Genomic DNA, 16,826 nt, shown 5'->3' on the forward strand with positions numbered 1-16,826 from the left:
TAACTACCAATCAGTCAATAACTACAGTATCAGTCTCTTTGTAAAAGCAAACAATGGCTTGATTTGAAAGTGATTTTATACACTGTCTATGTATTATATTTTTGATTTAAGTTGGTATTTTTCAAATTAGCTTCAACAAAATAATTTGTCAGCTATTTTAACGTTAAGTATTTAAGGATCAAATTAATTTTTTTAACTTTTGTTACAACAAAAATAAAATGTTTTGGGATGGAATAAAAAAATAACATTATTAGTTAATTAATCTGGCAAGTACAATAAACGGTAAATTATAAGTTCAGAATTAAATAATTTAATGTAAAAAAAAATGTATAAGCTTAATCTTACTCAAAACTTTATGGTGCATGTTTGGAAGTTATGACTAAAGCTACTAGGGAAAAAATCACACTTCTTATATTTAATAGTGTATAATTTTCAATAAATGTATAGGCCTATATTACAAAAAATTAATCCCTAAAAAGTAATCTATTACTTGAGCTAGCTGTAGAAAGGAGACTTCACGTTGATATCAATGTTGTCTCTTCACAACTAAGTACCACCTCTGTGACAGACATAAACATTGTGTCAAAACAGAGCAACAACTGATGAACATGCTAAGTAGCTTCAATAAATAGTACTAATTATTCAAGAACAAAATAGTATATTTCGACTCTTTATGACCCGAAGTTAAGTTTTACGATCTAGGCGAAGTCGGGGTTGGAAAATGAGCGAGGGTTAAAAGGTCACTTTTTGCGCGTGTGGTGAACTATACTTTTTGTCATAATGCATCATTAATTAACAAACAAAGCTAGAAAACGAAATAATTTGTAAAGATAACCTCTCAAAATGACTTCCAGCTTGTTTTTAATTCTGCTAATGCAAATAAGCAGCTGTTTAGTAAGTGATTCAATCATTTTGTGTATTCTATTTTGATAATGTTACAGTACATTATACCATCTATATGTCGAGCAATCAACAACAATAGGCTCAAATCTTACCTAATAAATCAATTGATAAATAATTTTGATCAATACAATTGCCGCAGTTAAAATGTACAACAGCTAATTTTTACTCCCTAGACACTAAAAATGCTACTTTAGACCCGCAATGCATGCATTAAAAACGGCTGATTTGCTGCAGTATGATGATAAAGCAATTTTCATAGCTTATAGAATTGTTAATCCTAAAAAGTAAACATTACCATGACAGGTATTTATTTGTTCTATAGTGGTGTGTCAATATACCACAATTTACAAGGAAACAAAATGGATTTTGACACATATTATTAGTCTGAACCCTTGTCAAATACTATTTTCTAAGTTTTCAGTTTTCCTGTTGTTGCAATATAGGTATCAGCATAGATTCCTGGACAGTAAGATTCTTTTCATTAAACAAAATTGCAGACTTAAAAGTTTGCAAATTTTTACTTCAATGCTATATAAACTGTTTTTAATTTTGTAGTATGCGCATCACATGGTTAATGAACGATGTTGAAATTTTAATAAACACTAGGTAATTTTTTAATTAATTTTAGTAAAGAAAAGAATTTTTTAATAAAAATAAATAGATAAACCTTAAAAAACTGGATTTCCAATGACAAAGAAATACACTTAAAATATTCAATAATTTATAACAGCTAAAAACAACACTGATTAATTTAGGTGTTTGCCATCGGCCCATAAATAATTTCTCATTATAGTTAGTGAACTTCTTAAAGTTTCATGTATAATAATTAAAAAAAAAAGGATCAGTCCAAATCATTTAGAGAAAAAACAGTTGAAACCTTTGTTTTTACCATCTAACATCAATCTTTGATAGTACAGCTCATAGCCAAATAACAATGGCATAGTCTATGAGTTGAATATAAAATCTATCTCGCTTGGAATCAGCCTTAAAATTTGAAGATGGATACTATAACCACTTTACTACTAATACGATTTTGAACACTATCACGAATAATTTATTTTTAACACAAGTTGTAATCTAAATAGTGATACTCACTGTTGACGATCTGCTTGAGCGCTGCTACAGCAGGAGATTCAGGCATCTCTGACAGGAAGTCTCGACCCTCGTCACAACACCTGGCCAACATAGGATCTAGTGGCATTTGTCCTAACAAGGGCACTCCTAGGTCTACACACATCTGTGCGGCTCCCCCACTGTCAGCAGGGAATATACTGGAGTGTACCTAAACCATTGCAAACATTGTAGCATCATTGGCACTACAACACACTAGGGTCATTCAAAAAATTCTGAAATTATGATTATGATTTCGGAGCGAAAAGCTAAGAAATTTTTTATTGAAGAAAATTAAACGTGATTGTCCCTTCTAAAATCCGGCTACTCTTTCCTAAGATGTAAGATGTGATGTTTTCAATCTGGTACTCCATCGAAAACGGATTAATCAAAATTATGTATCAATGGGCATTTTTTAAACCAATATTTTATTTTTTTTTTTCAAATAAACTATTCAAATGCCATTGAAAAACCAATTTGAAACCGATGTGTAGAGCAAGTCTTCTTATTTTCTATTGAAAAACAAGGAAAGATTGATAGTTTGAATCTGAACCTAAAAGGGTAATTTATCTACTTTGTTATCTTGTGTTTTAACTAATATTAAAGTATCTTGCCATCAAAACAAATGACAATAACTAAATGCTCTTTCTATACTAGATTCACATATTGGTAAACCTGTTAAATAATAAATATACCGTTTGAATTCACAAAAACAAAATAGCTATTAGATAATATTACCTTGCATTTGGGACAGACAAAGGCACTCATATTTTCCACGACTCCCAACACTGGGATGTTGACTTTTCGGCAAAAGTCGATTTCCTTCCTTACATCTAATAGTGAAACCTGAAATTTAAATCATAATTTATTAGCAAAATAGTGTTATTGCATAATTTTTATGATCAGCAAGGTGCAAATAAATATGTTAAGTACAAGCTTTATTCTTCTGTATTAACATTAAGTAGTAGGTTTTTGTAAAGTATATGGGGTTTCTGTAGGGTTGGGCTCAACTCCTATTGAAATTCATTCCCAGTTGACAAAATGTACACAGATACGTGTTTAGACATAAAAATTGTGCATAGGTGGCTTGGGGAGTTTGCAGAAGGCCATTCACATTTGCACAACAAGGCTGGAAGCAGGTGTACATAAGTTTTGTCAGATGTTGATTAAACATTGCTGATTGTCATGGTAGTCTTATAGAGACCTCCCCTAACAGTTCAGTAATCCCACATCTCCTTTAACTTTAGTCACTAACTTACAAGACTGATGAGTGACCACAGCTAGCATACACTGTGCCAAACATCGTTAAAATATTTATGACCAACTCTAATTCCAACCATCTCTTTAGCATATTTTCTATGTCGTAATACTCCATTCACGTCGTTGGCACCCAAGACCACAGAAATCACATCATAGAACTTGATTCATACTTGGTAAGAGTGTAGAATTTCCTCCACATATAATAAATTGTCACATAGGGGTTGGAACCAGCTAGAGGATGAAGTAAAGGTGTAAGATTTGAGCTAGGTTGCTTGGCTGTACCTCCTGAGGTGTGGTGACTATGATGGCAGCCAGGCCAGGACATGTCTTGAGGTATGTAGCTGCTGACAGGTGTTCATCTGATGTTCCCGGGGGAGTGTCCAGCACTAGGTAGTCCACACTGTCACCCCAGTCCACCTCACTGAGGAACTGTCTGATCATACCTAGAAATTACATCAGACACAAAATTATAATAAAGTATTAAGTATTGTTCACTATTAGACAATATTTACCAAATAAATAACTAGAAGATTACAAAAATATTGTATTTCTTAATCCTAGTATACAAAAAATCATTGTATGAATATTCAACTGTTTCAGCCCTTTTTATTCTGAAGTAGATTCCCACATTGGTTTGAGACCTCACAGTTTATTTGGCAAAAAAAAAACAGAATAATGATTTATTGATCAATAGCTCGAGGATGACATCACCACTTGCGCTGACAATCGTCTGCTTCTACACATCTGTCTAGGCGCTGTCACGTAATAGATTTTATTAGCTCGGGACTGATGACGACGTAATGCTTAGTAGCAAAGTACCAGTACGCTTTTAACAAAGAAAATATGTAAAATCCAGGGTTGAGAGAAGGATCAAACAATACTGTTTACTCATTGTAGTTATACTCAATATCCAAAAGAGTTAATTATCAGTAACAACAATCTTGAATACATTACAGGTCCTCACCATTTTTCTTGGGTCCTCGCCAGATGACAGCGTCGTCTGCCGATGCCAACAAGAAGCCGATAGACATCACACACAAGTTGTCCTCCACAAACTGAAAATCATGATGGCAATTGTTGTAGATAGAATTTACTATCAATGAGTTATTTGTGAACACATTATCACAATATTATAACCTGACTAAAACAGTAAAAATTACTTATTATTTGGCAGACAAATCATTGGAAAAAATATAAACACCTCATCAGAACAACCTGCATTAGGTAACAAATCATGTTCAGAAAAAAACAAGACTCAACACCCATTAGCTCAAGCAGTTCCATTTCATCAGGAATGGTCTACAATTAAATGTAAGAGACAATAATTTATAAATAAAAATACTTTTTAAAAATAACACGTTTTTAAACGCACTAAAAAGTATAAAATAATTTATAAAATGTTGAGAGAATAAATACTTGTAAGATTTAAAACGAAAAACGTGGGGCGCATGCTGATTTACAATTAACTTCACCTATTAATTGAACTATTATGATATATTGCACGCGCCCCACGTTTTTCGTTTTAAATCTTACAAGTATTTATTCTTTCAACATTTTATAAATTATTTTATACTTTTTAGTGCGTTTAAAAACGTGTTATTTTTAAAAAGTATTTTTATTTATAAATTATTATCTTGTTTTTAGTCTTTAATGTGTAAATATGTTAAATCTATTTTATATAGCCTCTTAAAGCATAACCAAAACCCAAAACCTTATTATCTGTAATCAGATGTTTTATCTTTACTTTGAAATGATTGTTTTATATTTTTAGAATATCTCGGGAGCAGAACCTGTACCTCTAAACCTCTGCTCTTCTAACTGTCAAATTTAAGTATTTACAGCTGACTTAAATTAATTTATATGTTTACATTCTTTTAAAATGTAAACATGGAAAATTTGGAAGCCAAAGGGGCGTAGCCCAAGGGAAATATGAAAATTAAATTATATAATATTGCATTGTCATCCATTTGTGAGCTATGTTTCAAGTTTCAAGTCTCTAGCTCATCGGAAACTTCGTTTAAAATTGATATCAAAATTTGCAGGAAAGCGAGCTAATAAAAACAAGCCCTTGGGGCGTAGCCCAAGGGAAATATGAAAATTAAATGATATAATATTGCATCGTCATCCATTTATGAGCTATGTTTCAAATTTCAAGTCTCTAGCTCATCGGGAAGTATCAAAATTTGCAAGAAAGCGATTTAATTAAAACAAGCCCATGGGGCGTAGCCCAAGGGAAATATGAAAATTAAATGATATATCATTGCATTGTCTTCCATTTGTGAGCCATGTTTCAAGTTTCAAGTCTCTAGCTCGTCGGGAAGTTAGTATAAAATTGATTTCAAAATTAGTACCGGACAAGAAAGCGAGCTAATAAAAACGTTTTAAAAACAGTTGTGTTTTGTATATTGGCTTGTATATTCACAGCAGAATCAAATTGTGATAAAATAGGTGCTGGGTGGAAACACACAGCTAGTCAGACAGCAGCTCTCCCACCATAGCAATAATATTAATGCACACATTGCAAACGTTTTCACCATCATCGTTACAAAAAAATGTTAGGCTTCGTCCACAATATTTCTGCAGACCTTTACAATCCTAGCAACATGACTGCAGGAGTAGCAATAGTTTTCAGATCTTGCTTTGGAAGTCCTAAGCCTTCTCAGTGTCTCACCAGGCACTTAGATCTGCAGATGAGTCATAATAGAGCAGAAATATTTTTAAACAAACCACAATATTATTCCTTTACCTATTTTAGTGCTTGAGGATCAGTATTGTTTGAACAGTAACTAACTTAGAGGAAAAATATACATCACTGGTTAAAGTAAACAGTACAGGGAAAGTCTGAAGTTATTGAGTGGTCAGTCACAATCTAATCAACGGTATGATCTTAGTATGGACATGACTTGTGATGCAACTACCTAAATATGGGTGTGACACGCTGATTATTAATCAAACTAGGAGAGAAAATTTAGGTTGGGTGTGGCAAAACAAAATTGTGGTATAATGGGATTAAAAAACAATTGAGTTGCTTAAATCACCTGCATTGACAAGAAAGATACCCATTTAACAGCCTAAATTTATTTGTAATAAATAAAAACGATCTTGCAATGCAGCAGGCTTTTTGCATTTTAATTCTACTAGACTGTAAAAAGCTAATAATTGCTTTATTATAAACTAGGGACATAACATTTGCTTGTTAAATAAAGCAACCAAAGAAAATACAGAAGTATTCTATCTGCTTACCACAGGCGACCATCCAGAGCCACTTTGATGAACCTAAACAAACATTACATCTCTATTATTCAGGTGACTATTACAGCCTTGTATAGATCTCTGTTAGAATAAATGTCTTGTTCTTAAAATTTTGCTGGTGAGCTATAGCAACTGGTATGAACTTAGCCAGCAAGAAAATACAAGGTAGAAAATAGAGTTTTAGTCACTAGCGCATTCTGTGACTGGCTCACACAACTACGTTCTTTTTTAACAATTTAACAAACAATTGGCTACAGCTGGTCCATATAGGTGAGACATCTACTTCAGTATCCAATAGTCAATGATAATACCAAAGAATTAAAAGATATAAATTATAATAAAAAGTTTAGACGTAAACTCAAAACATTTTTGATAGAAAGGCCCATCTACTTTATAGGTGAACTGTTTATGAACGTAAATAGCTATAGATAGTTTTATTTTCTATATTTTTTTTTTAGGTTAAGTATTTGTACATAGTAACTATTAGCTTGACACTATTTATTGTACATCTTGTACATGCTATAAATAAAGATGATTTTAATTTGTCACAAAGACATGCACTCTGTATTTTCTTGTAAAAACGGTGTATCCATTAATAAATAAAGGATCGAAAACAAGTACAGTATAAAGTAATCAAAAGCATTAGTTTATTAATGCTTTACGTTTTTGTTAACAAAACCAGGGGACGAGCTAAAACGAGCTAACGAGGTTAAAAACAAGAAACAAAATGTACACAAGAACACGCCCCTAGCGGCACCGGATGGTGGATGGAACTAATATAAAACTGTCTTCAGCTGATTCATAAGGATGACAAATCACTAAGAGCGTAAATGTTTAATCTACGGTTTTAGTCAGTAGCACTACACATGGGATAGTTGTAATCATCATTGTGTAAGCTGAAGAAATGAAACTTAGTTTATTTAAATTAATGTAAGCTACTCACCTCTTCACCGACGGCTCCCATAATCCGTGGCACCGACGGGCCACACACATCTAAATCTAGCAACGCTACCTGCAGCAATATCACATTTAAATTAGTGAAACTATTTAGATATCAAAATATTCATTATAATAAATCAATTATTAAATTTATGTTTCATGAGGAATTTTGATGAGTTTTAGCAAACTTACCATATATGAAATAAGCTATTACCGTAGGTTAATCATAAGATCTAGATCCAGGACCACATTTTACTTTTTTGTTTTGATAAGTGGACAAAAACATCCGTTCAAATTTATATATCTAGATACGGTAACTCAAACTTGATAGCTCAAATAAAAATCATTGAATTTTGATTAAATTTGGTACAAAAATTTAAATCTACACATATTATCCAATGAATAATTGGAAAGATTGTGTTAATAGTTGTCCAGTTGGGGAGCGAGCTGGTCTAGTGGTTAGAGTGTGAGACTTCGGTTCCTGGGGTCCCGGATTCAAATCCCGTCAAATCACCAATGGATTTTATCTAAGTGATAATGCCGCAACCCCTAGGTCTAGCCTGAAGTAATGTGAAAAACAATCCCAGGCTCGTGCCTAGCATTCTAGGACAAAAAAAAATTGTCAGTTAAAATAAATACAAATAAAGTACAGAAAAACTTGCTAATGATTCAAATAAAAAATAACATGAATTAAAAAATTAACATGATCAACATAGAGGATAAGGACTTGCAAGCATAAGTTGTACAGGCTACAAAAGTTTTGACAGAAAGATTACAAATTACTTGTGACAGAGGGGGAGCCCTTATTGTTTTTGCTCGGCAAAACCCGTTACAAGATTGATAGGGGTAGGAGTTGCGTGAGAACTATCAATGGTATAGCCTTCCAGATCTCTGGGAACCTTCACAACGTCATATGCCTGCATGACTTCTGCCAAAAACATTCTGTAGGCTACATGTTTAAATGTGCTAAATAAATATTTAACAACATCTTTGGGTGAGAAAATCTAATGCATTAATAACAAAGATATTGTATTAATTATTGTACAAATATATTAACACAATAATTGTCAAAATACAAAGAGCAGTATTGAACAATAACCACCGAAAAACATTGTTCAACTAGGTTTTATTTTAATTTATCCAACATATTATATAATATAATTATGTAAAATTGTGTATTTTTGTTTATAAGGTTAATTCAACGGTGACAAATTAAATCACATTGTTTGTTCTTTTCAAACAATTACAATAGACCTGATGCTATGAATATTGTATGAAATATTGAAATGAAACACATCCTCCTAAACTAAATGTATTTGAAAAATCTGAGTATTCACTTAAAACATAGCTTGTGTTAGTTTTGAAATCTGTTCCTGTCTTTTAAAGTGTCCCATTTTTTAATACAGACATTTAAAACCAACTAAGCTAATCAGACAACAGTATTTTTTTAAGTTTGTGTTCATTATTCTTACTTAGCACTTTCAACTAACTAACGATAGACTTTTCTATAGGAGATATCTTTTGCTAAAAAGAGTCAATACACTCGTCAGGATGAAATTATTTTCAATAACAACAAGGCCCAAACATGTTTTTCTCCATCGTAAATGTTTAGAAAACCATCAATAGTTTTCTGCTTGGAGCAAATTTTTCAAAATACTTTTTTACAACTTATATACAGGGTGTCCCGGAACTCTCTACCAATATTTTAGGACATTGTTCCTTGGTAGTTAACATACCTAAATATCATATTTAAATTGTCCGGAAGTCCTTAGTTACTCACACAGCCGCCATTTTGTTTTTTTAAGTTATTAATTTTGTTCTAAGGAATGGTGAAACATACGAAATTGAAACTTTGCACAAATATTTATGACAACTAGACAAAGCTACCAAAAAATTATGACGATTTTTGAAATTCATAAAACAAAATGGCGGCCATTTTAAATTTTGTTTCTTAAATAACTTGAAAACCGTTGATTTTACAAAAACTTTACAAGAATAACTTTTTTAAGGCAATTTTATTACAAATCGATTGACACCTTAATTTTGAAGATTGGACAAGTATTAACTGAGATATGGTAGTTTTAGTGATACGTAACCACTGGAGGTTAGTTGCAGCGCATGCTGAAAGCGGTCACGTATCACTAAAACTACCATATCTCAGTTAATACTTGTCCAATCTTCAAAATTAAGGTGTCAATCGATTTGTAATAAAATTGTTTTAAAAAAGTTATTCTTGTAAAATTTTTGTAAAATCAACGGTTTTCGAGTTATTTAAGAAACAAAATTTAAAATGGCCGCCATTTTGTTTTATGAATTTCAAAAATCTTCATAATTTTTTGGTAGCTTTGTCTAGTTGTCATAAATGTTTGTGCAAAGTTTCAATTTCGTATTTTTTACCATTCCCTAGAAAAAAATTAATAACTTAAAAAAACAAAATGGCGGCTGTGTGAGTAACTAAGGACTTCCGGACAATTTAAATATGATATTTAGGTATGTTAACTACCCAGGAACAATGCCCTAAAATATTGGTAGAGAGTTCCGGGACACCCTGTATATAAATAAATTCAGTCATGTGAACCAAATTTAAACTTTTTACTGAACAGATTTATTATAGGCCTAGTACTGAAAAAATCTCACTTAATCTCATTTCAACTTAAGCATTTTCCCAACTTTTGCCTACTTTGCATCACAAAAAGAGAGATGTATGATTCTGCGGCATGGGAGGGGAATTAGCAATTCAGAAGGACAAGGTAGGCTTACAGAATGATCAATACGGAGTCTTGGCACGGGTAGGCACTGTACCTCTGACTCTGTCACACTACTCCACATCTTACTTACGCCAACTTCACCTACTACAACTGCTGTGGTTGGTACTAGGCTACCTTTAGAAATAAATAACTTGCACCTACACAATTCAGATAATACAGGATGTATTACTCTCAAAAATTTTCTTTTATAAGTTAATTGTTTAAAATTTGTTATTTAAATTACCAGAGGCCTAAATATTATATAAACAAACTTTCACTGTTTAAAAGATATTTTTTGCAACTAAAAGTTACAGGGTATTTAAGAAAGAGATATATAAAAGATTAGAAATACTAACGTTTGATTGTCAATGATAACAGAAATAATAAAAATAGGCCTACTTAAATACTAAATTGGTTTCACTCAGTAAAGGATGTTTATGAAGCTTAAATATATCAAATCAAATTATTTTTCTACAAAAATGGCTGTATCTAGCTAGCCTTATATATAACAGTTTAAACATTCTAAAATTATAACTGACTACAGTAAAGTTTTGTTTACATGTGTGATAGGTTCAAATGTTACACAACTTAGAGCAAAATGCATACCGTATGCATATTATTTTAATATTAAATAGGAGTATTACCAACTTAACACTGTATGCCATTTTTCATTTAGTTATAGCCTATAGATGCAAAAACGATAATTTTGCTTTTTAGGATAAGCCTGATTATTGGTATGAAAGTTGATTTATGTTTGATTAGTTATTGTGTTTTAGTACTCATCTGAATATTGTGGAAGCGATAACACTTCACAAGTGCATTTGCTCTATCCTGTACCATTGACTATATACGCTACATAAGTAGGCAAAATATTGTTTATGGAAGAATGAAACCGGTATAAGAGGTGTGATTTATATAAACTTACCCATTTATCAAATAATGCTTTGTGTCACAACCTATTATAGCTTTCTGTATGGTACTCATTTTTTTTTTTTTTTTTTTTTTTTAATTGGTCATCATTTGTTTTAAATTGGTGACAGAGCCAAGTTTTCAACGGTTCAAAAAATAACAACAATACGTTTCAATCTATCTGAATACCTGTGTCAATTAAAACAGCATGTTGAAAATAGAATATAGTTTACATTTAAGTCAATTGCATATTTAAATATTGTTGATTTTACAAGGTAGGCTACCTGTATTTTTTTAGTCTAATTAGGCCTACTCTCAAATAGTGTTTTTAGTAATTTATCTCCATAACATCTTCTACCTTAGAAAATGTTGCTTTATTTACAGGATATATACTTCACTTTTTGTAAGAAATTGCTTAAACAGTTTAAAAGTTCTTTATTGACAGTCTTTTATAGGAAGTAGTCCAAACCAATTAGCTAAAAAAAAATGTTAATTTAAAAATCTTTCAACAGTGTACTTTCAATAACTGTAGGCCTACTTGTTACTTTTAATGGTCACAATGCAAAAAACAAGTTCAATAAAATTAATTCTGCAAGTTTATTTTAAACTACGCCTATCATAAAAAATAGCAGCTTGACTTATGTTTATGTAAAACTAGTGGCTTGTAGGGGCCATAGCCCCTAATTTAGACTAAAATAAAAAACCATATATAAAAATACAAATAATCGAAATATGTTTTTAAAATTATCAATTGTATGTTACTTAAAATTAACAGTGTTTATTGTTTTATATCTTGGGTTTCCTTCCGTTGGAGTAGTATATTAGTTGCTTCTGATGTGTCAATGAAATACAAAAGTAAAATAATGATTAAATCAATAACACAACATATTAACAAATGGAAACGTGCACACGGTTTAGCCTGAGCCCGGAGAACGACGAATCAGAGCTGAAATCATACAGCCAAACATTGCACATCTTTTCTAGTTTAAAATTGAAGATTTGTTTTGTAATCCTACGAATTCTGTTATAGTTTCCATTTTGAGAACCAAATGTAAAGTTTAATATTATTATTAATTATTATGAGGGCAACTCTTCCATTTCGCGGTAGTAAGTCTGAAATATATCTATGAATTTGTCCCTGAATTTTAAGACAGTAAGGCCCATTTCCTGGAATATCTTTTTGTGTAGCGGAAAGCGACGCAAAAGCCATTGCACTGTTGTAAAGCCTTATTATTATTATTATTATTAGCCTCATGTTTTTTATGAAGTTCGAATCATGTAAAAACAGTTCATTTAGTTCGTCCTTTAATTGTGGTTGTGGCATGTCCATTATGGCAACATGCGTTGAAATGTCCATTTGTGGCCTCCTCTGCGAAGTGAAATGCGCCACAATGCATGCAAGTGCTTTAGGAGGACCTAGATTGTGAGAAGCAACACTCAACTCATTTTCCAGCGTTCTTCTAAAGACAGGTTGTAAAACAGCTTCTGGATTTCTTTCACAGTTAGGCCCTACATGACGTTCTCTTTTGCATTTCTTAAGTCTGTTTAATTCCTGGACACTCTTCCACGTCTTGCATGTCTTTCCCTACCCTGTCTAGTTAGTTCACTCATTATAAAAACGAAAAACAAAAAATTAAACACAATTCATTTTGAAACATTGTTTACCAACATTGACTTTCGGAATCAATGTAAACATTGCAAATAAATAAGTAACAGCTGATAGAATGCAGACGTTTTTCAGTCCCCATGCATTTCTTATGGTGGATATTTTACGTTATATCTTGTTTTCTGGCAACTTTATGGGAATTCTGCTATTTTTCCCGAGTCCCTGGGGTCAAGACCTTTAATTTAAGACCGCTCCCACTTTTCTGCGACTTACCAGACGTCCACAATTTTCTGGTAAAAATTTGGTCTTACAGAATTATATATATAGATTCATGAGTTGGTGATACCAAACGTTATGGTTTGAGTAGGCCTATCATATAAGTAATGTACAATCACACAGGAACCACTCACATTTCTGTCGGGGTCGTTGGCAGCAAGACATCGAGTGAGTAGGGAGGAGAAGGTGCTTTTGCCAACACCTCCCTTGCCAGACAACACTAGCAGCTTGTACCTGACTGAGGCGAGCCGAGCCTTCACCAACTCTGCCCCTTCAACCACCAACATATACACGGTTAGTTAGTTATCATACAAGACTACCATGTATTAATTGGCTAACTGAGTCGGTATTTATAAATAAGATTTTCTCTTAAGGTAAGACTATTTTAAGTTACTCATCATTAATTCATATATTAACCAAACATTTTGTGGAGCATTGGTATTAACTTAGTAGGCTACTGGTAGGGATATAATAAGGCTTCCCCAGATAAAACTATTTTTTTATCATCACCATAACCCACAATCATTTAAACAAGTTAAGTTAATAGGTACCTACTTTAATACTTCAATTTGAAATAATGGTCATACGAAGGTAGGTATTTTAAGCTAAGTATGAATGGAGATGAGTGTAGGACGAGTGGCGCCATCTTGTAGTTTTGTTAGTGACTAAGGCCGACATGTTCCTTAGACAAGGCTGTTAATTAATAGCCCATACAGCCAATGGAAAATAAGGGACCTACAGTTATACATAGTCAGTTAACCATAAGGTAGGTTAGGGTAAGTCTCATTGAGTTCCGACGACGATGTCTCCGTGATTGCTGTTAAATCTCTGGAAGTTGGAACAGATCCCTTCACTAATTAATAAATGCAAATTTATGTTGATGCTTATTTTACCAAGTCACTCTGTACTTTTTTTCATGAGTTATGAGTGAAGTGAAAAGAACTTTTATTTTGATTTTGCAGCCAAACAAGGACTCTTTTATCACGTACAGGTCACTGTGAACCATATGTTATTTTTATTAATTATATGTATTGATGAAAAAATTTAATTCATTCAAAGTACAATGTACAGAGTCAGGTGTAAATAGATGAACATGCTATACTAATAAACTAATAATACTGGTTTTTATACAAAAGTATTTGAGATGTATTGATGATACTGTTTATAGTCAAGCAAACAAGTTGGGTAAATGCCTATATTAAAATAATTAGGGCTAAAATTGGCAGTGAGATGGCAGTAAAATTGGAGTTAAACACCATAGTCCATTTACCATATCATTCTCAATCAAAACTTATTAAGATTTAATCATTACATAGAAGTCCCAAAAAATAAAATATAATATTACCTGGATCAGGCCCTTTAGGAACGCCGGACGAGCAAATTGACTGATTGGGACAACCTTGACAAGCAGATGCCTTTCCAGCTGATTCACTTTGGGTTCCAGGACAGTCTGAAAATTAATTAGAAATTCATTTCCTATTCCTGGAACGTCAAATGTCAATTAGTGTTTGATTTTGCCTCTGAGTTAGCTGGTAAAAAACATGACATAAGATTACCAACATTTTCCAAATTTAAAAATTTATGTAAGTTTATAGCCTAATACAAAATTATTTTCACCAACACACTGAAAATGCGTGTACTTAAAACAATTTTAAAAATAAAAGAAATTTTTATACCTTGTGGGTTAACCCACTAAGTTATTCTAATAGCAAAAAAACAGTATGGATGTAGGGCCTAACATAAATAAACAACACGGTTCCCTTTCCTACAATTTACCTTCCTAATCCAACATTTAACTTCAATTACATGATTACAGTGATTATGTAACTTCATAAGTTACAGCCACGAGTTTGCATAGAGCCCAACCTGCCATCCTCACATGCTTAAATAAAATCAATGCTTAATTAATTGTTGATTTTGGATGAGTTTGCAATTAATTCATAACATTTGCAATCTGGGTACAATTTTGAAGATACCAGATGAGAAATACTTTTGCCCGCCAAATCCCCTCCACGTAGGCCAAGGTCAGGTCGTTGACCAGAGTGCGCGCATCACCTGTCACCTCGCCTGTATCTGGGCCAGTGTCCTGAGTGATGACTTAGGTATCTGGTATCGTTCGATTCACAACATTATTTATGATAACCCAACCTAAAATAACCGCCGCAGCGTGCTGTATACTTACTTGGCGGAGTACATGTGCTCGCCGATATCGCTGTCTTCTGGGAGGCACAACTAAAAGGCCGCTAATTGTAATTATGTCAAATTTGGACATTTAGCCTAATTTAATTAAAGTATTTTCTTATCAATTATGTCAATTAAGTAATTTTTAGTCTCCGTTAAAAAAAAAATCCTTCTAAAATAAGTGGCCTCCGTATTACTAAAATACAAAAGTAGGTAGGCCTACTATTTTTTTTGCTGACACATATTAAGTTCAAGGGTTAAAGTTTAGGCTAGATCAGTTTAGTTTATGATAATTAGGCCTACTACAGTAACAAAATATAATTTACAAAGTAGGCCCTAGCTTACCTTTTTATAGAGTCATAACTTAAAAAAGAGGACCCAGTAACCTAACTTACAAAATTGCCGTCTTTAAGTACGTACAACAAAAAGTGCAAAGTACAAAGTTTAAGTGTTTATCAAATCCCACAACAAAAAGTTAAACTTTTATTTCAATGAATGTAGCTTATTTGTTAAGTAGGCTATTATCATATGGGTACAGTTTCTTAACTGGGCTATGCTAATATCGATTGAAACTATCGAATTGAAAATATTGATTAATAATCGATATTTTTAAATATATTTATTATCAAATTAAACTATCTTAACCTAACCTAACCTTGAACCAAACTTGCTGATGGTGAAAAAATCGCATGAAGGTTTACTAATCGAATCGATAGTTTCAATCGATATTAGCATAGCCCAGTTAAGAAACTGTACCCCTATCATACAGCTACTAAACAAAGTTAACTTAAGTTGCCCAACTGAACTAAACTAAATAGGCCTAAACTAAACTAACCTAGCCACCGCAGAACATTGTAAAAGATTTCTCTTTGGATAGGGTAAGTTATAAGACGCTAACTTATTGCTTATAATGTACATATTCAGATACATAACTTACAATTGATATTATATCTCGTGAAAACAATATCTGATAGGATAGATATGTAGATAAGTTAGTCTAGGTTAGGTTATGACAATTTAATTTTATATTTGATATAACTTAGTTAATAATATTGATTATCCCTCCGAGTGTCCCTTGTTTTGGCCTTAATGTCTGCCTATTTAGTCTAGGATTGGCTAGACCTATGTTAAGTTACGGTATTTAAAATAGGCATAGGGCCTAGGGCCTATCTCTAAAGCTAGCCTAATTTATATACATAGTTAACTGTTTTGATAAGGTTATACATACGTTCAGGAGCATTTGAAGGTTGACTTTCTAATGATGACATAATTGTAAAATATCAAATTAATCTTAATGTTACCCTATAAGTTTAATATAGATTTGGACTAACTGGAATGGCATTGAGGTTAGTTCAGTAGTGTTGTGCAATGTGTAAATAACTGAAACTGAATAATAAGAAAGAGAGGTTAGGGTTAGGATTGTGTGAAATTGTGAGAATAGAGAGAAAGGAGAAGAGAACCTGGAGAACACAAACAAAGAGTAAACAGACCACAGACCAGACAACTGATCGATATCTTTGCGTTATCATTTCTGTTCTGCTTCTCGCTGCTTGGTATTACTCTATGCAGCAGCAGGAAATCAAATCAGCTGTTTATTTTTGGTTTGGGTAAAGTAAAATACTACAGCTGCCTCTAAATAGATA

General features: G+C 32.5%; 1 protein-coding gene across 1 annotated transcript; it reads right to left on the reverse strand.

Moving 5' to 3' along the window:
• Positions 1–412: 412 nt before the first annotated feature.
• Positions 413–16,627, reverse strand: LOC129003043 (cytosolic Fe-S cluster assembly factor NUBP1 homolog). The gene is made up of 10 exons (XM_054431248.1): positions 16,412–16,627; positions 14,348–14,452; positions 13,137–13,273; positions 7,469–7,537; positions 6,517–6,549; positions 4,238–4,328; positions 3,556–3,716; positions 2,752–2,859; positions 1,999–2,185; positions 413–559 (listed from the first exon to the last, which is right to left on the reverse strand). The coding sequence occupies exons 1-10, from the start codon at positions 16,449–16,451 to the stop codon at positions 516–518; spliced, it is 975 nt and encodes a 324-aa protein (XP_054287223.1). The 5' UTR covers positions 16,452–16,627; the 3' UTR covers positions 413–515.
• Positions 16,628–16,826: the final 199 nt, after the last annotated feature.

This window comes from Macrosteles quadrilineatus, unplaced genomic scaffold (assembly GCF_028750875.1).
Source record: "Macrosteles quadrilineatus isolate MER2022 unplaced genomic scaffold, UCM_ALF_1.0 Scaffold_9__3_contigs__length_116548681, whole genome shotgun sequence".
NCBI lineage: Eukaryota > Metazoa > Arthropoda > Insecta > Hemiptera > Cicadellidae > Macrosteles > Macrosteles quadrilineatus.

Excerpts from the sequence above, each read along its gene's own strand:
- LOC129003043 (XM_054431248.1), bottom strand. The coding sequence starts at position 16,451 with ATGTCATCATTAGAAAGTCAACCTTCAAATGCTCCTGAAC. Across the intron at positions 6,550-7,468 it reads TGGGAGCCGTCGGTGAAGAG|GTTCATCAAAGTGGCTCTGG; the intron begins GTGAGTAGCTTA and ends ATGTTTGTTTAG. Across the intron at positions 4,329-6,516 it reads GCTCTGGATGGTCGCCTGTG|TTTGTGGAGGACAACTTGTG; the intron begins GTAAGCAGATAG and ends CATGATTTTCAG.